The sequence below is a fragment of the Rhinoraja longicauda genome, chromosome 24, assembly GCF_053455715.1.
Source record: "Rhinoraja longicauda isolate Sanriku21f chromosome 24, sRhiLon1.1, whole genome shotgun sequence".
NCBI lineage: Eukaryota > Metazoa > Chordata > Chondrichthyes > Rajiformes > Arhynchobatidae > Rhinoraja > Rhinoraja longicauda.
In genome coordinates this window covers 20,109,406-20,135,732 of record NC_135976.1, presented here as the reverse complement: position 1 = coordinate 20,135,732, position 26,327 = coordinate 20,109,406, and the positions used below count along the sequence as shown (strand labels likewise).

Here is a 26,327-nt window from a genome sequence, read left to right as displayed (position 1 = left end):
CAACATCTTAGAGACAGGTTAACCAGAAACTCCACTCTGCACCATGGCGCTACAATAGCGGGTGAGACGTCGGGCCTCCTGTGTCATGTACTTTACGACACCCCAAGGCCTTTTCCCTCATGTGAAAGACACTAGGCAGGAGTGTGATGGAACATTCTCCACTTGGAGAATGCCCGGGTGAGTACGGTTCCAACAACGGTCAAGAAGCTGAACTCCACTCAGGACAAAGCAGCCGCTCAATTGGTTCTACATTCACCATGATGAACATGTCCCTCTGTTCATCCCAAACACTGCCTACCTCCACCCACCAGTCGAACCAATCTCCCACATCACCCTAAGCATCTCCCCCTTCCTCCATCCTCCCAAGGCAATGATAATAAACTACAAAGTGAAGTTGGGCACTTTTAAGATCTAGAAGTCTATTCCATTTTGAGGTCCCCAGCTGCTTTAAGATGGCCACTATAGTCCTGCCACCAAGGAGAAGCACAGCAGCATGCTTTACGGACTACTGTCCTGTGGCTCTGACATCCACCATCATGAAGTGCTTTGAGAGGCTGGTCATAGCGCTCCATCCTCCGATTCAACCTTGATCCACTGCAGATTGCCTACCATTGCAACAGGCCCACAGCAGACGCCATCTTCCTGGCTGTAACCTCATCTCCAGAACACCTAGACAACAAGGACACCTATGCCAGCCTCTTATTTATTGACTATAGCTCAACATTCACACCATAAACCCAGCCAAACTCATCTTCAAACTCTATGACCTAGGAGTTCCAGAGAAAAAGACCAATGTCCGCAATGAGGCAGATTAAAATATCAGCTTTCACTAACTACAATGCTGAGAAAATCTATTCTGCACTCTGGTATTTTTCTCTTTGCTCTACCTGTTGTGCTTGCGTCTGGATTGATTGTATTCATGTACAGTATTATCAGGTTTGATTGGATAGAACGAAAGCAAAAGCTCAAAGGCAACTAGGTGATAAATGTTCGGCTTGACAGTCACATCAAGATTCTTGTAATGAAGAAAACTCTTCCCTACTTCTCTAAACCCGTTCAGCCCGACACCCCTCTGATCTCTCCAAGCTCCTCCAGCACCAGTACCCCTCCCTATCTCTGTAACCTCCTCCAATTCCAGATGCCCAGCAACAGAATGATTTGGAAGAAGCCTCTCAGGGATTTTATTATAAAATATCTAGATTAATGAAATACATAAAAATCTGAAGTAACTTAAAAAAAAACTGCTGTACACAATGGGCAGGTCAGGCTCCATCTGTAGAGAAAACTTCAGATGAAACCCTTGGGACCTGGTACAATAACTCTGTGATTCCACAGGTGCTGTCTGACCCTCTCAATGTGTCAGTGTGAACAGGTGAATAATGTTCCCAGTGCCTGCTGCACCACATCAGCAGGTAGTGAAAGGTTGGGTGAGAGTGGCTTCACTGATGAAATGTTCACCGGTTAGTGTTGGCAGAGAACGTAAAACATCAGCAATGAGCCATTGGCAAAAGGTGACCCTGCTTCAGCCCCAGAGAGGGATCCAGGAGCTTTAGGGAGGTGCAGACAGTCCATGGCCTCTTCCCATAGCCATAGGGAGAGGATGCCAGAACATATCAGTACATCTGTCTTCCTGGGTGGGATCTCGACCCGAAACGTCACCCACTCCTTCTCTCCAGAGATGCTGCTTGTCCCATTGAGTTCCTCCAGCATTTTGTGCCTGCCTTGGGGTCTCCCTGGATTTTCCATGGCTCCGCACTCGGTCCTGACCTCTGGCACTTTCCTCCGGGATGTAAATAAATGAAAACTAAAACTGGGACGAGTGACCCTGAAGCGGCTGTGGATCACAGAGCAGGTATGGTTACAAACCACAGTCTGGGACAGACAGTCTGGGAGACTGGGGGTGGGGGTCACCACTGGTCACTGTGTAACCCCTGGTGTTGAACACGGTTCCTCCTTAGCAGGCCAATGAGAAAATGGCAGAGGTTCCAGTGGGAGAGAAACTCACCCCCATCATCCTCCCTCCGCTGGAGATGGGCGTCCTTTCCCAGTAACTGGGCACATGCAAAGGCACTCGCTGCCCAATGGAGGTAGCAGGTGTCTGTGAGCTGGAGTCTCTCTGTCAAGGGGTATCAGTGAGCTGGGGTCTCTTCTCAGGTGGTGTCTGTGAGTGGGGTCTCTGTCTGAGCTGCCGAACCATGTCCAATCCATTCTTCAATCACAGTATCTCCAACATTTCTGTAGGACAGAGAGCAGAGGTGAGGAGACCAGTGAGCGCTCATTGAGACACTTCTCAGTGCCCCACTCCAACCCCTCTTCCCTCACAAAGCAGCTGCACAATACCCACTGGCCCTGTCCCACTCGATGCATGCACCCCTGGGGCTACTCTTATGAGTCTGTCCATTCCGAGACCCAAATCATCACGAAATGTCATGGAAACGCCTTGACAACAAAACACACCCCTTCCCCAACTTCACAGTAACTGGGTGGTGGACAGTGTACACCCGTAACTGGTTGTATGGGGGACAATGTATCCCAGTAACTGGGTGTGTGGGGGACAATGTACCCCAGTAACTGGGTGTGTGGGGGGCAGTGTATCCCAGTAACTGGGTGTGTGGGGGGAGTGTACCCCAGTGACTGGGTGTGTGTGGACAATGTACCCCAGTAACTGGGTTTGTGGGGGGCAGTGTACCCCAGTAACTGGGTGTGTGGGGACAATGTACCCCAGTAACTGGGTGTGTGGGGGGAGTGTACCCCAGTGACTGGGTTTGTGGGGACAATGTACCCCAGTAACTGGGTGTGTGGGGACAATGTACCCCAGTGACTGGGTGTGTGGGGGACAATGTACCCCAGTAACTGGGTGTGTGGGGACAATGTACCCCAGTAACTGGATGTGTGTGGGGGACAATGTACCCCAGTAACTGGGTTTGTGGGGGGCAGTGTACCCCAGTAACTGGGTGTGTGGGGACAATGTACCCCAGTAACTGGGTGTGTGGGGACAATGTACCCCAGTAACTGGATGTGTGGGGGGACAATGTACCCCAGTAACTGGGTTTGTGGGGGACAGTGTACCCCAGTAACTGGGTGTGTGGGGACAATGTACCCCAGTAACTGGGTGTGTGTGGGGACAATGTACCCCAGTAACTGGGTGTGTGGGGGGGCAGTGTACCCCAGTAACTGGGTGTGTGGGGACAATGTACCCCAGTAACTGGGTGTGTGGGGGGAAGTGTATCCCAGTAACTGGGTGTGTGGGGGGCAGTGTACCCCAGTAACTGGGTGTGTGGGGGGCAGTGTATCCCAGTAACTGCGTCTGTGGGGGACTATTCTGCCATTTCCCACCTATGGTCCTTTCTCAGTTCCTGGTTCCACTATGGGGTGTCAGTGATGGGCTACAGGAATTCCCCGCTGGGGACCTTGCGTTTGCTTACCGTTACTGTTGTTCTCGACAGGCGTGATGACTGATTTTGGATTGCACAAGACTGTAGGGGGATGAACACAGGTTACAAGATTGTAATCAGTGATCTGCTTTCTGGAGCCCTCTCTCCCACTACACATTACAAATCCTTCCCCATCTTCCATTCTCTGCCCATCCCTGTCACAACCCTGCACCTCCCATCTTCTCCTCCCAAAATGGCGGCGCTGCCCTAGCAGCTGTGGCATACCTGCGGTCCATTTGGCTTTGTGTTTTTGTTGGTTTTTTTGGTCTTAATTGTAGATGTGATGTCGTGTTTTTTTTGTGGTTGTGTACTATGTGTGTTGGGGGGGGGGGGACTGTAAAATTGTAAATTTGTCCCTTCCGAACAGATACACGACCTTTGTTTTCTGGGTCGGGTCTCCGTTCCTGCTGCGGCCTACCATTGGCCAAACTCCTGCAGCTGGTGGCCTCCAGGGCTCTGGTTCACAGAGACCAGACTTACCATCTGCGGAGCCGGCTGTCTTCGGAGGCTGCGGGAGCGGCTGCGACTCGCCTTCGGCTCGGGCCGCGTGGATGTCGACATCAGGAGCTCCGGCAGCGGCAGCTTGTTCGCCCGCCCCGGATCGTGGGGCTTGGGTCAGCCCGCCGCGGACATTTCACTGTCCGGCGCGGCCTGAAATAGGCCGCGGGATTTTTATCTGCTCGGCGGGGGCTTCAATGTCGGGAGCCACGACTGCCCCGACGTGCAGCGGCAGTGCCTTCGCCCGCCCCGGATCGCGGGGCTGGGGTCGGCCCGCTGCAGACCTTTCACCGTCCGGCGCGGCCTGGAACGTGGCAACCTCAACAGCCTGACCGCGGGAGAAGATGGCAGGGGAAGAGAAAAGACATTCTGGCCTTCCATCACAGTGAGGAGGTGACTGGAGGAGACTCACCGTGATGGATGTTTCTTTTTGTTTTGTGTTGGTTGGGGGTGTGTAATTTGCTTATTTTATTGCTCTTATTGTTGGACTGTGGGTGACGAAATCTCGTCCAAAAGACTTGTTTTTTGGATGACAAATAAAGATATCCTGAATCCTGAGTCGCCTCTCTCCTGCCCTTTCCATCGACTTGCCCACATTCCCTGCCCCCTCCTCGCTCAGCTCCTCCCATTCTTCCTACCCCTTGTTCTGCACTGCCCTGATGACCCCACACTCCCCAGACGGGCGCAGACACTCACGGATACAGGGTGAAGCACGGCTCTTTGGATCTTCTTGGCACCAGTTGACCCAGGCCTCACGCACCTCAGCCCATGTCAGATTTGCTGCACTCAGCATGCAGCCGTAAACGATGACGATGACCACAGTAATCCCAATCAGACCCCCAATGGCGATCAGAATTATCACCCACCAAGGCAATCCTGTAGTTGGCGAGGAGAAAAGACTCAGTGACTCCAACCCCATCGTCTCTGCCAGTGACACGGGGTATACAGATCCACTCCCATCCCGCCCATGCCAGGGCGGCACGGTGGCACAGCGGTAGAGTTGCTGCCTTACAGCGAATGCAGCACCGGAGACTCAGGTTCAATCCTGACTACGGGTGCTGTACTGTATGGAGTTTGTACGTTCTCCCCGTGACCTGCGTGGGTTTTCTCCGAGATCTTCGGTTTCCTCCCACGCTCCAAAGACGTACAGGTATGTAGGTTAATTGACTGGGTAAATGTAAAAAAATTGTCCCATGTGTGTGTAGGATAGTGTTAATGTGCAGGGATCGCTGGGCGGTGCGGACTCGGTGGGCCGAAGGGCCTGTTTCCGCGCTGTATCTCTAAATCTAAAAAAATCTAAATCTAAACCCCAGTATCATGCCCCCACGGCCACTTCCATCTCTCCCCACTAAACCACAAACCAGTGCCTGCCATCCTGTTTCCTCCCACTGTGCAGCCAGGCCTGTTGGGCACGTCCCAGTGGCCAGGACCACATCAGCAACAGGTTGCACAGCCACAGTAGCTCAACCATCTCCCATTTGCCCTACGCCCTCACCCCACCTTGGACTCCCCCTTATTTCACCACATTCCCTTCCTGAATACAGTCTGCCCAATCATTAGAACCTCATCGATTAGATCCCCCCTCATTCTTTTAACACCAGTGAATGGTGGTCTTATCAGCCCAATCGCTCAGAGACCACTCAGTCGTACAGCATGGAAACAAGCTCTTCAGCCCAATTTGCCCATGCCAACCAAGATGGCCCATCAACACTAGTTCCACCTGCCCAATTTTGACCCATATATTTCTAAACTTTTCCTGTCCATATGCCTGTCCAAATGCCTTTTATTTGTCATTCTACTTCCTGCTTAACTACCTCCTCTGGCAACTCATTCAATATACCCACCATCTCTTAGAAAAAGTTGCCTCTCAAGTTCCTATGAAATCTTTCCTCTCTCACCTTAAACCTATGTCCTCTGGTTCCTCATTCCACTACGCTGGGGAAAGAAAGACTGTACATTTACCCTATCTATCCCTGTCATGATCTTTTACACCTCTATTAGATCTCCCCTCATCCTCCTGGGCTCTAAGGAATAATGCTCTCGCCTGCTCAACCTCTCCCTAAAGCTCAAGCACTTGTCCTGGCAACTTCTTCACAAATCTTCTCTGCACTCTTTCCACCTTAACAATATCCTTCCTAATGCATGGTAAACAAAAATGAACACAATACCCCAAATGTGGCCTCACCAATGTCTTGTACAACTGGAACATAACATCCCAACTTCTATACTCAGTACCCAGATTGATGAGGGGCAATGTACCAAGAGGTTTCTTAACCATCCTGTCTACCTGTGACACCACTTTGAAGGAACTATGTACCTGCCCTCCTAGATCCCTCTGCTCTATAACTTTCACCAGGGCTCTGTCATTCATTGTGAAGGTCCTGGTCTGGTTCGACTTCCCAAAATATAATATCCCACACTTATCTGCATTAAACTCTATTAAACATTCCTCAACCCACTTGCCCAACTGATTAAAATTCAGCTGTAATTTTTGATTAGTATTAGAATTCTAATTAGTATTAGAATTTTTGATCCAAAATGGCGGCGCTGCCCTAGTAGCTGCGGCTCACCTGCGGTCCATTTGTCTTTGTGTTTTTGTTGTTTTTTTTTGTCTGAATTGTAGTTGTGATGTGGTGTTTTTGTGTTTGTGTACTGTGTGTGTATGTGGGGGGGAGGGGGGGAACTGTAACATTGTAAATAGATGTAAATAGATGTCCCTTCCGAACGGAGACCCGACCTTTGTTTTCTGGGCCGTGTCTCCGTTCCTGCTGCGGCCTACCATCGGCCCAACTCCTGGAGCTGTCGGCCTCCAGGGCTCTGGTTCGCAGAGCCCGCGGATCGGACTTACCATCACCGGAGCCGGCCGTCTTCGGAGGCTGCGGGAGCGGCTGCGACTTGCCTTAGGCTCGGGCCGCGTGGATGCCGACATCGGGAGCTCCGGCAGCGGCAGCGGGTTCGCCCACCCCGGATCGCGGGGCTTGGGTCGCGGACATTTCACCGTCCGGCGCGGCCTAAGATGGCCGCGGGATATTTCTCTGCTGGGCGGGGGCTTCAATGTCGGGAGCCACGACCGCCCCGACGTGCAACAACAGCGGCAGCAGCAGCGTGTTCGCCCGCCCCGGATCGGACTTATCATCAGCGGAGCCGGCCGTCTTCGGAGGCTGCGGGAGCGGCTGCGACGCGACGCGCCTTGGGCTTGGCCCGCTGTGGACCGTCCGGCGCGGCCTGCAACCACAACAACCTGACTGCGGGCGAGGACAGCAGGAGAAGGGAAAGACATTGTGGCCTTCCATCACAGTGAGGAGAGAGAGGACTGGAGGAGACTCACTGTGATGGATGTTTCTTTGATGGATGTTTCTTTTTTTGTGTGTTTTTGGGGTTGGGTAATTTGAATGCCTATTTAATGCTTTTATTGTTGGACTGTGTTTTTGGGGGTTTTGGGGTTGTGTAATTTGAATGCATATTTAATGCTTTTATTGTTGGGCTGTGTTTTGGGGGTTTGGGGGTTGTGTAATTTGAATGCCTATTTAATGCTTTTATTGTTGGACTGTGTTTTGGGAGTTTTTTGGGGTTGTGTAATTTTAATGCTTATTTAATGCTTTTATTGTTGGACTGTGGGTGACTGAATTTCGTCCAATATTGGATGACAAATAAAGCTATCTTGAATCTTGAATCTTGAATCTTGAATATTAGCTATCTTTGCTATCTACAATTTCACCCACTTTTGTGTAATCTGCAAACTTACTAATCATGCCTTCTATATTCACATCTAAATCATTGCAATAAACCATAAAGAGCAATGGGCTCATCACTGACCGTCAGGCACACTACTAGTAACAGGCCTCCAGTCTGAAAAACAACCTTCAACCATCACTCACTGCTTCCATGAAGCTAATTCTCTACCGGTTGGCTAGTTCTCCTTGATCCCATGTGATTTAACCTTCTACAGCAGCCTACCACGCAGAACCCTATCAAATGGCTTACCCTTATCAACCTTTTTTTGATACTTCTTCAAAAATCTTAATTAAATTCGTGAGACACGATCACACATATACAAAACCATGCGGACTATCCTTAATCAGTTCCTGTCTAGTAACTTGCTTACCACAAATTTAAGGCTGTAATAAAAAGGAACTGCAGATGCTAGTTTATACCAAAGATAGACTCAGTGGGTCAGGCAACATTTCTGGAGAAAATGGATGTGACATTTCAGATCAGGAGCCTTCTTCAGACTGATTGTGGTGGGGAGAGTGAGGAAAAAAAACTGGAATTAAAAAAAACAGGCCAAGTCAGATGACCCAAGGTGAGGAGGTTCCCTGATAGGCCGATTTGTTGGATAGAAATAGATGTGACCCCAAGAGGGTTACATGGTTGCAAACCATGAAGCTGATTAACAGACCGTTAGTGCAGTTTGGGGGGGTGGGGGGGAGTGGGAAGAAAGGAAAGGGAAAGCTGGGGGAAAGGGAGAAGGGGGCTAGTGCAAGGTGAGCCAAGTTTCAGTGAAAGGGAGTGGAAGGGGGGGAGGGGGGGAGAAAGTAAGAAACATAGAAAATAGGTGCAGGAGTAGGCCATTCGGCCCTTCGAGCCCTTCGAGCTCAGTAGCCTGTACCTGCCTTCTCTCCATACCCCCTGATCCCTTTAGCAAAAAGGGCCACATCTAACTCCCTCTTAAATATAGCCAATGAACTGGCCTCAACTACCTTCTGTGGCAGAGAATTCCACAGACTCACCACTCTCTGTGTGAAGAAATGTTTTCTCATCTCGGTCCTAAAAGACTTCCCCCTTATCCTTAAGCTGTGACCCCTGGTTCTGGACTCCCCCAACATCGGGAACAATCTTCCCGCATCTAGCCTCTCCAACCCCTTAAGAATTTTATATGTTTCTATTCTATAAGATCCCCCCTCAGTCTGCTAAATTCCAGCGAGTACAAGCCCAGTCTATCCAGTCTTTCCTCATATGAAAGTCCCGCCATCCCAGGGATCAATCTGGTGAACCTTCTCTGTACTCCCTCTAAGGCAAGAACGTCTTTCCTCAGGTTAGGAGACCAAAACTGCACACAATACTCCAGGTGCGGTCTCACCAAGGCCCTGTACAACTGCAGCAGAACCTCCCTGCTCCTAAAATCAAATCCTCTTGCTATGAATGCCAACATACCATTCGCTTTCTTTACTGCCTGCTGCACCTGCATGCTTGCTTTCAATGACTGGTGCACCATGACACCCAGGTCACGTTGCATCTCCCCTTCTCCCAATCGGTCACCATTCAGGTAATACTCTGCTTTCCTGTTCTTGCCGCCAAAGTGGATAACCTCACATTTATCCACATTATATTGCATCTGCCATGCATTTGCCCACTCGCCTAATCTATCCAAGTCACTCTGCAGCTTCCTAGCATCCTCCTCGCAGCTAACACTGCCACCCAGCTTCGTGTCATCCGCAAACTTAGAGATGTTGCATTCAATTCCCTCGTCCAAATCATTAATATACACTGTAAATAACTGGGGTCCCAGCACTGAGCCTTGCGGTACCCCACTAGTCACTGCCTGCCATTCCGAAAAGGACCCGTTTATTCCTACTCTTTGCTTCCTGTCCGCCAACCAATTTTCTATCCACCTCAACACTGAACCCTCAATACCGTGTGCTTTAAGTTTGTACACCAATTTCCTATGTGGGACCTTGTCGAAGGCCTTCTGAAAGTCCAGATATAACACATCGACTGGTTCTTCCTTATCCACTCTACTAGTTACATCCTCGAAAAATTCTATAAGATTCGTCAGACAAGATTTTCCTTTGGTAAATCCATGCTGACTTTGTCCATGCTGATTTCACCACTTTCCAAATGTGATGCTATCACATCTTTAATAACTGAGGGGGAGGGAGGTGTTTGTAGACGTTACCTAAAATCAAATGATTCATTGTTCATACAGTTGGGTTGTAAGCTGCCCAAGACTAATAGGAGTCTTCCTAAAGTTGATTGGAGTAGGTTCTTTGCGGGAAAAGGAATGTCTAATGGGATTGTCAGACTCATCGGGATGGCTGGCTCCGTCCTGGGGGCGGAGTTAGATTCATGGGAGGTGGTCTTGGAGGGTAGGATGCTCCTCAAACTGTGGAGCATCCTGGACAATACAGCTCACCCCCTCCCTGACACACTGGTCAACCAGAGGAGTACCTTCAGCAACAGACTGGTTCCACCAAGATGCAGGACAGGACGCCACAGGAGATCCTTCTTCCCTATGGCTATCAATCTGTGCAACTCCTCCCCCTTCTGTCGTGGGGTAGACTGAGATTGACTCCCCTCCCCAATCTTTTCCACTCGTCACTTTAATTTCATGTTTCATGTATTTTGGTGTTTTTATGACTGTTGGCAGATCAATTTCCCTCCTGGGATAAATAAAGTTGTATTGTATCGTATGTATGCCCTGAACTCTTGTCATCACACTTTTAAAAGCATCCTATCCCACTCTCTGGACATTCCTTTTCCTGCAAACAACCTACTCCAATCAACTTTAGCAAGTTCCTGTCCAATACTAAAGTTGGCCTTCCCTTAATTTAGAATTTTTAACAGGTGGGCCTGCACTGTCTTTATCCATAATTATTTTAAAGCTAAGAGAATAGTGGTCACCAGTCCCAAAAGTCACTTGCCCTTCTCCTATTTCCGAAGAGTAGATCAAGCTTTGCCCTCTCCTTTATATGGCCCTCTACTGCTGTGATATTCTCCTTAATCAATAAAGCAAATGTCAGTCCTCCCAACCCAGGAACCAGGTGAACTTTCATGAACTCCATCCATGGCATGAATATCCTTCCTCAGATAAGCAGCTCAAAACTGTACCCAGATTTTGTGTTGAGATCTCTGCGGGCACAATACAGTTGCAGCCTCTCCCACTCCAACTAAACGTTTGCTCTCAGCAACTGGTGTCCAAGGACACTCGGGTCTCCATGCACCTTCCCCTTTCCCAAACAATCCCCATCCAGATATTAATGTCTTTCTATTTTAAGAATGATAGTTGACGACCTCACATTTATCCACATTACAGCACATCTGGCATGCATGGAGATAATAGGGTTTAATGGTTTCTTTATTATCACATGTACAAATGTACAATGAAAAATATAGAACTTAGCAGGACTATCCCCGTTCAGGAGCACAATCCCCTGGTTAGTACAGAATATACAGAGCAGTCCACTGAGTCTATATGCAAGAGGTGCCATTTTGACTCCATTTTACAGTCCCAGCTGCAGCTGGCCACAAAAGCCTGTTGCAGCCGGCGACTCCATTTCGATTGTCCTCCGTACTAATGTCACTCTCCTCACCTGGCCCTCTCCAACCCTTGTACCCCAGGGTGCACCTCCCGCAGTCGACCTTGAGAGCGTGGAAGGCACCTGTGGCTTCTTTCTTTCTCGCCAACATTCAGAAAAAGCTGGTGGAGATACTGGGTCTCTGCTATACTTCTGATTCTCCCGAGTGAGCAGAATCGTCACTCACTGTTGTCCATCCGTACCCATATGGTGACACTCCCCCTTCACACTGTGCAAAGGTACCTGCACGTTGATCATTCTCTCAGATTGTGACTTAATTTTCCCACGGGGCACTGGCTTCAGCATGACACACAGCTCACCATGGAGATCACCAGGCTTTTCACAATTCATGCACTCTGCTATTTCTACAGACTGGAGAAGTTCATGTTCCTAGTATAGTTTTGTTTAGGTTAGGTTAGTTTAGAGATACAGCATGGAAACAGGCCCTTTGGCCCAGCGAGTCCACACCAACCAGCCAGCCCCACACATCAACACCATCATTTACACTTATACCAAACCAATTAACCTACAAACCTGTATTTCTTTGAAGTGTGGGAGGAAACCAATGATCTTGGAGAAAACCCACGTGGTCACAGGGAAAACGTACAAACTCCGTACAGACAGCAGACATAGTTGGGATCGAACCCGGGCTCTGACGCTGCATGTGCTGTAAGTCAGCAACTCTACTGCTGCACCATCTTGCCGCCCTATAGCTATGCGAGCGGGTGCAGCCCTACACGAGTATTTACAAGGTTGTTCCTCAGGTTGTGTTGCACTTCAGCCTCACTCTCCTGATCTTTGGGCACCTGCTACTGAGGGGTGGATTGTTCACGTGACCTTTGATGGATCATCCATCTGCTCCTGGGCCTGAACAAGGTGGCCATTCATGGGAGCAGGCTGTGGAATGTTGGTGTCCACTGGCTCCTTGGTGCTTTCTAGGACCAGTGAGGACTGAAGTGCATCCTGAACAAGGATGATAGTGCTTTAAGTTGAGGACCATGTGGGTATTGTCATGGAAATTAATTGGCATAGGTGAGAGAGGATGACAACTTGTTGCCCTTGAGTTCAGGTGGTTAAAAAGGGGTATGACTGAAATATAGATCGAGTGAACTACAGGAAATTGTTCCAACACAGGTTTAGGACAAGGTGGAAATTTAAAGGGGATGCAACGGGGACCATCTTTACCCTGACTGTGGTAAGTACCTGGACCGCATTTCTGAAGAACGATGAAAGCAGAGTCACCAGCAGAATTGAAGAAGTGTCTAGTCAAGCACTTGTATCGCACAGGCACAGAAGGCTTTGGGCCAAGTCCTGGTAGATGGGATTAATAAGACACAGACAAAAAGATGCAAAGTGCTGGAGTAAGTCTGCAGGTCAGGAAGCATCTCTGGAGAACATGGATTGAAATGTGAAGCCAGAAGAAGGGAGATAGGTGAAACTAACCAATTTTAGATCGTTAACCAACAACAAACCTTTTCCCCGTCCCAGTCCCCTGCCATCCAGCTCACTTCCTCTGGCTCCAAATTTCATGTCTCTTCTCTCTGTATCGCAAAGCCTTTTGTCTTCCCGTCTCCGGAAATTGTCCAACTATATGCCAATCAAAACTCCCTCACCTGCATCACTTGCCACCTCCCACCTAATTTTTACCCCCCTACTATAATCATCCCAAAATGCCACCCATTCCTTCTCTCCAGAGATGCTGCCTGTCCCACTGAGTTACTCCAGCATTTTGTGTCTACCTTCGATTTAATCCAACATCGGCAGTTCTTTCTTACACAAAATGTTACCTATCTGTGTTCTTGAAAGGTGCTGCTTGACCCGTTGAGTTACTCCAGTACTTAGTGTATTTTGTTTGGGATTCATAATGAGGTGCCCGCGAGTTGGCGTTGACATGATGGGCCAAATGCCCTGTATGACCTATGACTCTAATATTTAAATAAACCACTTTTTTTTTTAAATGGTGGGAAATCACAAACTTCTCCAAACCAAACCCAATTCTCCCACTGACACTTACCAGGGCCTTCACAGATGTCCTCCAGCTGGATCTCTGCTTTGTCCGTACTGATTGGGTTACTGGCCTCGCACGTGTACACAATGCCCACGACCGCTCCACTGTGATGAATCTCGACCGTCTCATTGCGTACATGGTGGTACTGGAAGCTGTTCTTTTGCAGAGGTTTACCGTTCCTCCTCCAAACGAATCTGGTGGGGTTGCCCACGGTCACGACGCAGGTCAGGTAGAAGTTGCAGATCTCGGTGATGTTCCTTGCCTTGATCAGTGTGCCTGATATGGGTTCTGAGGTTGGGATGGAGATGAAAGATGAGTAGAGATCATTGTGGATCCAACTTTTCCCGATCCAAAAATCCCCAACTTTCTCCCATCGCCTACAGCCATGAGTGAATTTTAAGCCGATCCCATTAATTTCCACCCATCAGTTTAACTCTTCCCCTCACCCCTACCCTCTTCAGTTCAGACCGTTGGCGCTGGAGGAAGTCCCTACATATGCTGCGTCTCCTTCCTGACCTCTGCCCTCACTCATCAGCAATTTCATAAATCTTCTCAACCACTAAACTTAGCCTCTGGGGGAGAGAATTCCAAAGACACACCCGTCTGAGTAAATAAATTACTCCCCTTCTCTGTATTGAATGGCCAACTCCCTATTCTGAGACTGTAACCACTGATTCCAGTGATTCCAGGTACCTCAACTTACATCTACCCCCCCCCCCCCCTCCCAGTTCAAATCTCCATTAAACAACTTCGGGAGCACTGTGCACAGTTCTAGTCTCCATAATAAATAGTGAACATGAAATTATTTAATTATTTGACAAAGTTGAGAAAGATTCACTGGTTAGTCTCTGATCTGAATGGTTGAACCACGTGTCAAGCTGTTATTGAAAGTAAAAGCCCATGGGATCGGAGGGGGCAGCAGCAGATTGGATTCAAAATGGGCTTAGCGGAAGTTTATGTTTCTGTGACTGAAATTAACCCGAATGGGCTCAGTATCCCGTCCCACATTCTATGCTGTAGATAGTAATGATTTAGAACTAAATGTAGAGTATTGAATAGTGCATGACTTGCCCATGTGGATGGCAGTGAGGAGAGCTCCAGGCTGCAGAGAGGTGGAGATGGGCTGGACAGCTGAGCAGGGTTGTGGTAAACAGAGTTTAATGCATGGAAGTATGAGGTGATGCAATTGGAGAGTTGAAACAGGGCCAGGCAATAGGCAATAAATGGGAGGGTGGGAGTGTGGTGGAGGGACACAAGGAGCTTGAAGTGAAGATCCCTGATGGGCGTTGGGATATCAATATGGGTTAATCAGGTAGACAGGATGCTTTGCTTTCATTGAAACATGCAAGTATAAGAGCAGGGAGAGAATGCTGGAACCTTGCCCAACACTGTTCTAGTCACCACATCCCGGGAAGAACAGGCTTGTGTTGGAGGATGCAAAGGGGATTTATTTGGATTTTACCGACTGGGATATTATCGTTGCGGAATGATGGGAGAGGCCGAGTTGTTTTCCCCGGAACAGAGGAGGCTGAGAGGAAGCGTTTGAGGGATGTAAAATGATGAGGGGACTGGGCAGAGTCAATAGGAAGGAGTGGTTTCCCTCAGCAGAGGGGCAGATGCACAGGAACCAGGGCAAGGATTAGAGCATGGATGAAGGAGTTCCTCCAGAGAGTGGGGGTCGAGGGCTCATCGACTGATGGGAAGCGATGGGTGAACCAAGGAGTTGTGGAGGGAGCGGGCTCGTAGAAGGTGGAAAGGGATGGAGATAGGAAGATGCGGCTGGTGGTGGAATTACTGAGTTGATGGAAATGTCGGAGGATGATGTGTTGGATGCGGCTCCTGGCCATATGCAAGGCGAGGACCAGGAGTACTCTATCCTTGTTGGAACTCTGGGGGGAGGAGGAGTGAGAGTAGAACTATCGGACACAGAGGAGACGCGGGTGAGGGATTCACCAATGACAGCAGGGGGAAAACCACGTCACTAAAGAAAGAGGACATCTTGGATATCCTAGAATTGAGAGCTTCCTTGGGAGGATGCGGTAGTGATGGAGGAATTGAGAGTAGGGGTTAGCGATTTTGCAAGAGGCAGGGTGGGAGGAAGTATAGTCTAGATAACAGTGGGAATCGTTAGTTTTATAGTAGACATCAGCCGATAGTCTGTCTCTTGTGATGGAGACAGAAAGATCAAGAAAGGGGAGAGAGGTGTCAGAGATAGTCTAGATATATTTGAGGGCAGGGTGGGAGTTAGTGGTGAAGTTGATGGTCCATGAGTTCTGCAAGGGTGCAGGAGACAGCTCCGATGTAGTCATGAATGTAGCGGAGAAAGAGTTGGGGGATGGTGCCAGTGTACGTTTGGAACAAGGGTTCTTCGATGTAACTAACAAAGAGGGAGGCATAGTTGTGGCCCATGATTATTTCTTTAAATTGGAGAACTTGAAAGGAGTCATGAGAGAAGTTGTTGAGTGCGAGGGCGAGTTCCACCAGGGGGAGGAGAGTGTTAGTAGAGAGATTGATTGAGTCTCTGTTTGAGAAAGAACTGAATATCCTTGTAACTTTCTTGGTGGGAGATGGAGATGTAAAGGGACAGGACCTCCATGGTAAAGATGAGGCAGTGGGGGGGGGGCTCGAAATTGAACATTATTAAAGAGCTGAAAGGTGTGTGTCATGTCATGCAGGGTGACTTGGACAGGTTGTGTGAGTGGGCGGATGCAAGGCAGATGCAGTTTAATGTGGATAAGTGTGAGGTTATCCACTTTGGTGGTAAGAATAAGAAGGCAGATTATTATCTGAATGGTGTCAAGTTAGGAAAAGGGGACGTACAACGAGATCTTGGTGTCCTAGTGCATCAGTCACTGAAAGGAAGCATGCAGGTACAGCAGGCAGTGAAGAAAGCCAATGGAATGTTGGTCTTCATAACAAGAGGAGTTGGGTATAGGAGCAAAGAGGTCCTTCTGCAGTTCTAAAGGGCCCTAGTGAGACCGCACCTGGAGTACTGTGTGCAGTTTTGGTCTCCAAATTTGAGGAAGGATATTCTTGCTATTGAGGGCGTGCAGCGTAGGTTTACTAGGTTAATTCCCGGAATGGCGGGACTGTCGCATGTTGAAAGACTGGAGCGGCTAGGCTTGTATACACTGGAATTTAGAAGGATGAGAGGGGATCTTATCTAAACATATAAGATTATTAAGGGGTTGGACACGTTAGAGGCAGGAAACATGTTCCCAATGTTGGGGGAGTCCAGAACCAGGGTCCACAGTTTAAGAATAAGGGGTAGGCCATTTAGAACGGAGATGAGGAAAAACCTTTTCAGTCAGAGAGTTGTAAATTTGTGGAATTCACTGCCTCAGAAGGCAGTGAAGGCCAAGTCTCTGAATGCATTCAAGCTAGATAGAGCTCTTAAGGATAGCGGAGTCAGGGGGTATGGGGAGAAGGCAGGAACGGGGTACTGATTGAGAATGATCAGCCATGATCACATTGAATGGTGGTGCTGGCTCGAAGGGCCAAATGGCCTACTCCTGCACCTATTGTCTATTGACTATTGTGTCTCAGATGTAGGTGGGAAGGGACTGGACAACGGAAGGGTGGTGGGGGGGATAGGATAGAATCAAGGTATGTGGAGATGAATTTAGTGGGACAGGAGCAGGTAGAAACAATGGGTCTGCCACTCAGCACTTCTGGCTGAACACGGTATGGATGATCAGCCTTGTCTCCAGCACTCACATGCTGGGTCCCAGTATCACCGAGGATGTTCTTGGAGACTCCTCATCCCATGAGCTGTTGAACTGTCCACGACTATTTAAGGCCAGATGTGGAAGGAGTGTTTAGGTTTGATCTAATTTGTGTTGACCCTACTTCAGACCGATTGTGGTGGGGAGGAAGAAAGTTGGAAGAGAGAGGGGAAGCAGAACAAAGCTGGCGACTGATAGGTGGATACAGGTGAGGGGAGTGGGGGTGGGGGTTTGGATAGACAGATGGTTGGACAAAGTCCAGAGATAAAAAAGACAAAAGGTGTGAGATAAGGATAGGAGGGGCAAAGACAGGCATGTGAGTGAGGTTTAAAAAAATGAGGTAAAGAGCCGAGCGCTTGCGCAAGGCGTACAGTGGGGGTCAAAAAATTGGAGAATGTACACACAAAATTACCAGTTTCAAGCCTCTTTTAGTGCATTTCAAAGTAAAAACGGACATTACAAAATAATGTGAATATGTCACTGTATACTAATAACATTTTGAAGCAAATTCGCACATTAATTGATAATCAGCCCAAAAAGATGGTAATTGGCTTTTCTGCTGTGTTTTATATTTTAACTCCGTCTTAATTAATTTAGTTATATAATCTTGCACTTAAATTTAATATTTACTCATTACAGTTCCACCACTGATTTTCTGGCACTCTTGGTTCCAGAGCTTTGCTGGTTTATCCAGCCGCCAAGGAAGTCAGCTATGGGGATAGATATGCTGGGCTGGGCTGGAGTTCCAGAGCCCCGGCCGCAGGTTGCAAATTTAACCCACCGATCGGCCGTGGAAGTCCCGATGAGGTCGAGATTGGCTGCTTTGCCCAGCCAAGGTGCCACATTTTCGGGGAGACTTCCAGGGCGCGGGGGATTTCTCGCGGAACCCCTAGCGACCTCTAGTGGAACCCTAGTGTTCATTACAAGTCTATACATCGTTTCTTTTCGTTTTTTTAATCCTATTTCTCCGTTGGTAAACGCAATTTTGGCAAAGTGAAAAACGCGGAAATCATCTAAAAGCGCGGAAAATGGATTTTAAAAACGCAGAAATCCGCGGAAATGCAGAAAATTCACATGCCTGCAAAGAGTAAAACGGGAGGAAGGAATATAGATGGAAGTGGAGGGGGACGGGGAGGGGATGGGTACGAGTGCAAGTGGGGGCACAGGGAAGGGGGTAGTGAAGAAAAAGAAAGACAAATGAAGTGGAAAGGGCGAGAGGGGGTGCAGGGGGGTTGTAGGTTAGTTACCTAGAATTTTCCAATTTTATGTTCATATCGTTAGGTTGTAAGTTACCCTCGTGGAATAGAAGGTGCTGTTCCTCCAATTTCCATGTGGTCTCACTGTGGCAATGGAGAAGGCCCAGGACAGAAAGGTCAGTATGGGAATGGGAAGAAGTGTGAAAATGGTTCACAACCAGGAGATCCAGCAGGCCTTGGTGGGCCGAGCAAGTGTACGGCAAAACAATCGCCGAGTCTACACTTGGTCTTTTCGATGTACAGGAACTCATATCAGGAACACCTGATGTAATAGATGAGTTTAGAGGAGATGCATGTGAACCTCTGCCTCACCTGGAAGGATGCTGGGTGGAGGCGAGAGAGGAGGCATCGGAACAGATGTTACATCTCCTGCAGTCACAGGGGAACGTATCTGGAGAGGGGGTGGTTTGGGTGGAAAGGGATGCGTGAACCAAGGGATAAGATTCAGAAACAGAAACATAAAAAATAGTTTCAGGAGTAGGTCATTTGGCCCTTCGAGTGCAGCATAGGTTCACCAGGTTAATTCCCGGGATAGCGGGACTGACATATGATGAAAGAATGGGTCGACTGGGCTTGTATTCACTGGAATTTAGATGAGAGTGGATCTTATAGAAACATATAAAAAATTTAAAGGATTGGACAGACGATGCAGGAAGAATGATCCCAATGTTGGGGGAGTCCAGAACCAGGGGTCGCAGTTTAAGAATAAGGGGTAGGCCATTTAGGACTGAAATGAGTAAAAAAAACTCAGCCAGGGAGTTGTGAATCTGTGGAATTCTCTGCCACAGAAGGCAGTGGAGGTCAATTCACTGGATGTTTTCAAGAGAGAGTTAGATTTAGCTCTTGGGGCTAAAGGAATCAAAGGATATGGGGAAAATGCAGGAACGGGGTACTGATTTTAGATGATCAGCCATGATCATATTGAATGTCGGTGCTGGCTCAGGGCCAAATGGCCTACTACTGCACCTATTTTTCTATGTTTCTCCATATCCCTTGATTCAGTCAGCCCCAAGATCCTGCCGCACTCTCTCAATAACAAAATGTTCTTCCTCAAATTAGGAGGCCAAAACTGCGTACAATACTCACTGTACAACTGCAGTGTGACCTCCTTGCTCCTATACTCAAATCCTCTTGCTATGAAGGCCAACATGCCATTAACTTTCTTCACTGCCTGCTGTACCTGCATGCTTACTTTCAGTGAATGATGTACAAAGACAACTAGGTCTTGTTGCACCTCGCCTTTTACTAATCTGACACCATTCGGATAATCTGCCTTCTTGTTCTTGCCATCAAATTGGATAACTTCACATTTATCCACGTTAGACTGCATCTTCCATGCATCTGCCCATTCACCCAACAAGTCACCCTGCAGCCTCATAGAATCCTCCTTGCAGCTCACACTGCCACCCAGCTTTGTATCATCCACAAACTTGGAGATGTTACATTTAATTCCTTTGTCTAAATCGTTAATATATATTGTAAATAACTGGGGTCCCAGCACTGAACCTCGTGGCACCCCACTAGTTACTGCCTGCCATTCCGAAAAGGACCCATTAAATCCTACTCTTTGCTTCCTGTCTGCCAACCAGTTCTCTATCCATGTCAATACCGTACCCCCAATACCTGTGCTCTAATTTTGCACAATCTCATGTGGGATCTTGTCAAAAGCTTTTTGAAAGTCCAGATACCCCTACATCCACTGGCTCTCCCTTATCCATTCTACTTGTTACATCCTCAAAAAATTCCAGAAGATTAGTCAAGCATGATTTCCCCTTCATAAATCCATGCTGACTTTGACCGATCCTGTGTCCTCTTGTTGAATTCTAAATTTCTCCCAGTCCTCCAGTTTGCAGCTTCCTCTGGCCAATTTATATGCTCCCTTGGATTTAACACAATCCCTAATTTCCCTCATGAGCCACAATTGAGCCGCCTTCCCCGTTTTATTTTTACGCCAGACAGGGATGAACAATTGTTGTAATTCATCCATGCGATCTTTAAATCTTCGCTATTGCATATCCACCGTCAACCCTTTAAGTATCAGTCTATCCAAACCAATTCCCGTCTGATACCATCAAAATCACCTTTCTTTAAGTTCAGGACCCTCGTCTCTGAATTAACACTGACACTCTCCATCTTAATGCAGAATTCCACCATATTATGGTCACTGTTGCCCAGGAGCTTTGCACAACAAGATTGCTAACTAATCCTTCCTGAATACACAATCCTCGTCGAGCATGGCCTGCCCCCTAGATGGTTCCTCTACATATTGGCTTAGAAAACCATCCCGTATACACTACTCCTCAGCGTTGTTACCAATTTGCTTAGCCCAATCTATATGTAGATTAAAGTCACCCAAGATAACTGCTGTACTTCTTTGATGCTATCCCTAACCTCACTACTGCTGTTTGGTGATCTGTACACAGCTCCAAAAAGTGTTTTCTTCCCTTGTCTATTTCACAGTTCTACCCATACAGATTCGACAGCATCCAAGCTAATGTCTCTCCTCACTATTGCATTAATCTCCTTTTTAACCAGTAATACCACCCCACCTCTTCTTCCTTGCCTTCCTCACCCAGCAGACTTCAGCCAGACATTGCTGGGTGAGATTATTCTGAGCATATTCACGAGTCAGGACGATATTGCTGGGTGTGAGTGTGCTGTTGTGTACGTGTACTGCTTCACTCACTGGGGCAAGAAGTGAACTCACTAAAGAGGACCTCTGGGAAATGGGTAGAAGTGGGATCACCAAGCATGACAGACACCTTTGACCTGGGGATGCAGTGGGAACTAGTTAATGCAATGCACAGATACAGACCCTCTGGCCCAGCCCCCCCCCCCCCCTCCTCCCCCCCCCCCCCACCATGTGCTCAGCTCCTCCAGCCTCGGAGCCACGATGTTCCCCATTGATGGTTCGATCCTTCGCGGCCCCTGGCTCAGTCTCCGGGGATGTGGTGGGTCTGTCCCCCAGCCTGGCACTGCCCCAGTCCCACTACACTGGGACCATCACCCCCCCGATCTGCCCTCACCCATTAATTAGGGGGGTTCAGAAGCTGGTGAAACCCCGGACCTCTGCGGCAGTCTCACTCACCGTACACATCCAGTCGGACCCTCGCCGAAGATTCAGATCCGGAACGTGTTACAAAAATTACCTCGTAATCAGCAGTGTCGTCTACCTGTAGATCACGGACTTCCAGTTCATACGTCCTGAGGTTAAAAGTTACCCTTTGTTTGTACTCGGTACTACCAAAGTATACAATGATGTTATCCTCGTATTCCGTTATCCTCATATTGGGTAACCGTTTCCACACAACCTCAGAAACTTGTGGTCCAACTGCCATCCCAGTAGGTAACGAGATGTTTTGTCCCACAGTTCTGATCATAGGGCGAGGGTCAGCCCCAGTCCTAGCTGAGGAGACAAGAGAGGCAGTCAGCAGAAGAGTTCAGTGACTGGAGGAGGAATCGGAGCTGGGAGGATCACAGAGCACAGGAGCAGGCCATGCAGCCCATCGTCTGGCTCTCGGTTCTGTGAGAGACCGGCCCACAGTTCCTACAACACACAGTGAGCCCACGGGGTGAACAGAGTGAAGACTCTCTACACCCGGGCCCGAGGAAGGAAGTTACAGCCTGCAGCCAGATATCGACGGATGGGTCAGGGGGCACAGACACGGCAAATGGGACGCAGTATGGAGAAGGGCTGAGGGTGTAAATTCGGAGGTTGAACACAGAGAGAGAATGCAGGGAACCTCCCTTTACGATATTCCATCACACACTCCCAGTGCAAGGTTAGATACAGAGGCTGGACATGGAGGTTGTCCTCTTTGACAGCATGACATTACATTGACAGCATGATCCTCACGAACACAGATCCTGTTTAGTCGTGGAAGATGCGCTTGTGCCAGTGGGACTTATTGGTTTCATCCTCCACACAAATCAATTTGGATAAGCCTTTTGTACTCTCACTAAGTCAAATCTTGGGGTCTACCTGGAGCCAGTAGAGACCCAGTGATTCCCCTTGTCCCAAAAGGAATCCATCAAATTCTTCAGGATCTTGGTGGCAAAGGCATGGGGAAGGGCCAAAGTGTCTAACGGGTGCAACGGCATGGAGGTCACCAGTTGGTTTATAACCAGTGCTCGGTCCCTGTGGGAAAGCACTCAGAGCAGGTCTGCCAGCACCCAAGCCAGGTGATGACTTTCACCGCCATATCCTGCCCGCTTGCCGGCCATATTTCCTCAACTGGGGTCAGGTAGACGCCCTGGTAGAGGAGGTGGGGGGTTGCGCCAAGCAAAAGGTCTCATCTATTCTAGCAGGGAGTCCAGCTGCCACGGATCCACCAAGGATCCATAATGTTTTTCGCAATTGATCTGAACACAGGATTTGCCCTAAATGCTCTCTGGCAGTTGCATATCTTCTGCAGGTTCGCAAACTGTTGTAACTTTTCTGTCAAGCTGCAATGTGAGTTTCTCCTCCTGACCCCCTGACGGCTTCTCCACTATCTACAAAGCGCTTCGGGATGTGATGGAACACTCTCTGCCTGCATGGGTGAGAGGAGCTCCAACAACTCGCGAGATGTTCAACGTCATCAAGAACAAAGGACGTGCTCGATCAGCTCCCCATCCAGTGCCCTAAACACTCCCTCCACTGTTGGTGTATAGTGGCTGCGGTTGTAGTTATACAACACTGAAACGCACTCATCAGCCCAACTCATCAATGCCAATCATGCCGCCTACCTAAGCCAGTCTCCATTTGTCTGTGTTTTTCTATCCATGTATCGTTCCTTTAAATGTTGTAAATGAGCCCAGTTTTACCACTTCCACCTTGCAGCTTGATCCAGGCATCCACCAAGCTCTGTGCGGAAAAACTTGCCCTTCGTGGCCCCTTTAATTCTTTTTTCCCCATCTCACCTTTGCCCTCCAGTTGCAGCTGGCATTCCTCACTGTCCACTATAGCACTAATCTTGATGACATCCGCAAACATATTGATTACGCCGGCTAAATTATTAATATATACGACAAACAACGGGAGACCCAGCACTGATCGCAATGGCACACTACTGGTCACAGACCTCGAATCTGAGGAAAAACAACCGACTACCACCCTGTGACTCCTTTCATCACAATTTTGCACCCAAATGGCTAGCTCACCCTCGTTCCCATGTGATCTCACCTTCCAGACCAGTTGACCATGCGGGACATTGTCAATGGTCTTGTTGAGGTCCATGTAGATAACCAATAAGCTCATCAATCCTCTTGGTTACCCACTTAAAAACACAGTCAATTTTGAGACATGATTTCCCATGCACAAAGCCATGCTGAATATCTCTTATTGTGGTGACACCATGGGCAGCTGGTAGAGCTGCTGTCTCATAGTGCCAGAGACATGGGTTTGATCTTGACTCTGGGTGTTTATGTGCACTTTCTCCCTGTGACTGCGTGGATTTCCTCTAGGTGCTCCGTTTCCACCATTTTTCAGATAGACCCCGCCTCTGAGAATTCCCTCCAGTCACACCAGTCAGCTCCTAAACTGTGGAACCGCATCCCTCTCCCCATCAGAACTGCCCCCTCCATCGACTCCTTTAAGTCCAGGCTCAACACCTATTTCTACTCCCTAGCATTTGAGGCCCTCTGAGGGGGCACTGTGAACTGTTTATGTATGTGCTGTTATGTTTGTGTGCCATTGTATGTTCGTTTCTTAGTACCTGAACTGATGTACAGCACTTTGGTCAACGTGGGTTGTTTTTAAATGTGCTATAGAAATAAAATTGACTTGACTTGCTCTTTTGTAATGTTGACAAGCTGCAGGATATCACTGTTCTCTTCTCTGAACGTACTAGTTTCCAAGTCATTCTCCACAATCAATGCAGATGAGAAGTACATTCATTTAAAACCTCATCCATCTCCCATGGCAGCACATACAGATTCCTACACTGATCCGACATGGCACCTAGTCTCTCCCTAGTTATCTTTTTGCTCATAATATACTGAACCTTTTGAGATTCCCCGTTACCTTATCTGCCAGGGATATCCCCATCCTCTTTCTGCCCCTCTAATTTCCTTCTCAAATTGTTCTCCTACATATTTTCACTCCTCAAGGATTCACTGCAACCAACATAGGCTTCCTTCCTTTTTTGGGGGCACAAGCTCAATTTCTCACATCAGCCAGGGTTCCTTAATCCTTCCAACCTTGCCTTTCACTCAACCAAGATCACACTCAATCTCCCAATCTCATTTTTAAAAGCCACCCACTTACCTTTACCTGCCAACAGCCTTTCCCAATCAAACTTTGCAGATTCCTGTCTAATCCCATCAAAATTAGCATTGCCCCAATTTAGGATTTTGAGTCCTATCTCTTTCCATGATGCCTTTAAAACAAATAAAATTAAGGTCACTGACTGACAAATAAAATTAAGGTAGCTACTCCACTGACACATCAATACTCACCCAAGCTTATTTCCCAATACAAGGTCCAGTGTGGCCCTTCTCTGGTAGATTTTGTTTAAGAAAACTTCCCCAGACATACTGAACAAATGCTAAACTGTCCAATCGTTCAGCACTCTGGTCATCCCAGTCAATAAAATCTCCTCCGATTACAAGCCTATTATTCCAACACCTATCTGCAATCTCCCTAATTCCTCTAAAAGTACAATCATGTTAAAGTGATCACCCCCTTACAATTTCTAAATTCTATTCATTTGGCCTCACAGAACAATCTTCTCGCAATATTCTCTGTACTGCCAAGTTGTTCTCCCAGATCAATACCGTAACACCTCTCCTAGCTACCTGGTTTCTGTGCTCCAGAGTACTGAGATGCCAGTGCCCACCAATATTGCCATAATATCCCAGTCCCATGCTGTTATACAATATACACTCAATTTTCTCACCTTGGTGAGAACCTCTCGCAGCGGTAGAGTTGCTGCCTTACAGCGAATGCAGCGCCGGACACTCAGGTTCGATCCTGACTACGGGTGCTGTACTGTACGGAGTTTGTACGTTCTCCCCGTGACCTGCGTGGGTTTTCTCCTAAATCTTCGGTTTCCTCCCACACGTCCAAAGACGTACAGGTTTGTAGGTTAATTGGCTGGGCAAATGTAAAATTTGTCCCTTGTGGGTGTAGGATGGTGTTAATGTGCGGGGATCGCTGGGCGGCACGGACCCGGTGGGCCGAAGGGCCTGTTTCTGCGCTGTATCTCTAAATCTAAAAATGTTCTCAAACCCACCACCTCTCCCACTGGGAAGGACAAGTGAACACCACCACTTGTAGGCTCCTCTCCAAGTCACACACTATCTCTGTCAGGCTGACCAGACCATCTGAAACCGCCTGCACTCTCGGAGCTCTCCTCCTCACTGCCATCCGCATGGACACTTCTTGTTCCGTCTAAAATCTTTTATCATTTGCTCCCTCCCACGGAGCCCATTTTGGATCCAGTTTGCTGCTCTCGCTCGGGTCATCTGGCCTTTCGCTTTCTTCACCAGCCCAATAAAGACTGATAAAAAAGAAAATCATAACTTATCAAAAGCCAAGGAGGCAGAGATAGAGTGGAGAAATATAGAGAGGCTGAGATTATTGGAGTTCAAGAGGGAGGGAGGGAGGGATGGAGGGATGGAGGGATGGAGGGATGGGTGGAGGGAGGGAGGGAGGGGGAGATCAGGGTTTCCTCTCTCAGGGTGTGGGAAGTTTTGGGGGGGGGGGGTCACGGGTGGTTTGGAAGAGCTTGGCGTGAAGCTAAATCCGATGTGAGCTTACCCGGAGAGACGGCAAAAACTGCAAACACGGCGGCGTGGACCAGGCAGGTGAGCTGCCCCATCTTCAACCGTCTCTGGTGTTCACTCGGGAGGCTCCGGTGGTATTGGAGAGAACTTCCGGTTCACTGCGGCGGTGACATTCCCGGAGGAGAGGCGTCGGGAAGCGGCCGGTGAGCTCAGTGCGTGGGGCCGTGCCTCTGAAGCCGGCACACTCCCCCTGCTCGTCTTTTAAACCCCAACCGTCTCCCGCACCTCGCTCCATCACCACCTTTACTCTCCCCTCCCCCATTTCTCTCCCCTCCCCCATTTCTCTCCCCCCCCCCATTTCTCTCCCCCCCCCCCATTTCTCTCCCCTCCCCCATTTCTCTCTC

The 26,327-nt window shown here is 48.5% G+C and overlaps 1 protein-coding gene across 3 annotated transcripts; it reads right to left on the bottom strand.

Moving 5' to 3' along the window:
* Positions 1-1,100: 1,100 nt before the first annotated feature.
* Positions 1,101-26,047, bottom strand: LOC144605297 (CD48 antigen-like). Of its 3 annotated transcripts, none has more exons than XM_078420412.1 (7): positions 25,958-26,047; positions 21,366-21,618; positions 18,529-18,607; positions 13,242-13,523; positions 4,629-4,808; positions 3,426-3,476; positions 1,101-2,235 (listed from the first exon to the last, which is right to left on the bottom strand). In XM_078420412.1, exons 2-7 carry the CDS (start codon positions 21,594-21,596, stop codon positions 2,216-2,218), a joined length of 843 nt encoding a protein of 280 aa, XP_078276538.1. In that variant the 5' UTR covers positions 21,597-21,618; positions 25,958-26,047; the 3' UTR covers positions 1,101-2,215. The 3 variants fall into 3 exon arrangements, with proteins under 3 accessions (XP_078276538.1, XP_078276535.1, XP_078276537.1); XM_078420409.1 differs by having other exon boundaries at positions 1,102-2,235; positions 21,366-21,622; positions 25,958-26,046; XM_078420411.1 differs by lacking the exon at positions 18,529-18,607 and having other exon boundaries at positions 1,105-2,235; positions 21,305-21,622; positions 25,958-26,046.
* Between the last annotated feature and the right edge of the window lie 280 nt (positions 26,048-26,327).

Bases quoted from the DNA above. Each gene is read 5' to 3' on its own strand.
- LOC144605297 (XM_078420409.1), bottom strand. From the start codon at position 26,018: ATGGGGCAGCTCACCTGCCTGGTCCACGCCGCCGTGTTTGCAGTTTTT. The intron at 3,477-4,628 runs GTGAGTGTCTGC...ATCCCCCTACAG, and splicing joins CCGTGCTTCACCCTGTATCC to TCTTGTGCAATCCAAAATCA. The intron at 2,236-3,425 runs GTAAGCAAACGC...TCTGTCCTACAG, and splicing joins TGTCGAGAACAACAGTAACG to AAATGTTGGAGATACTGTGA.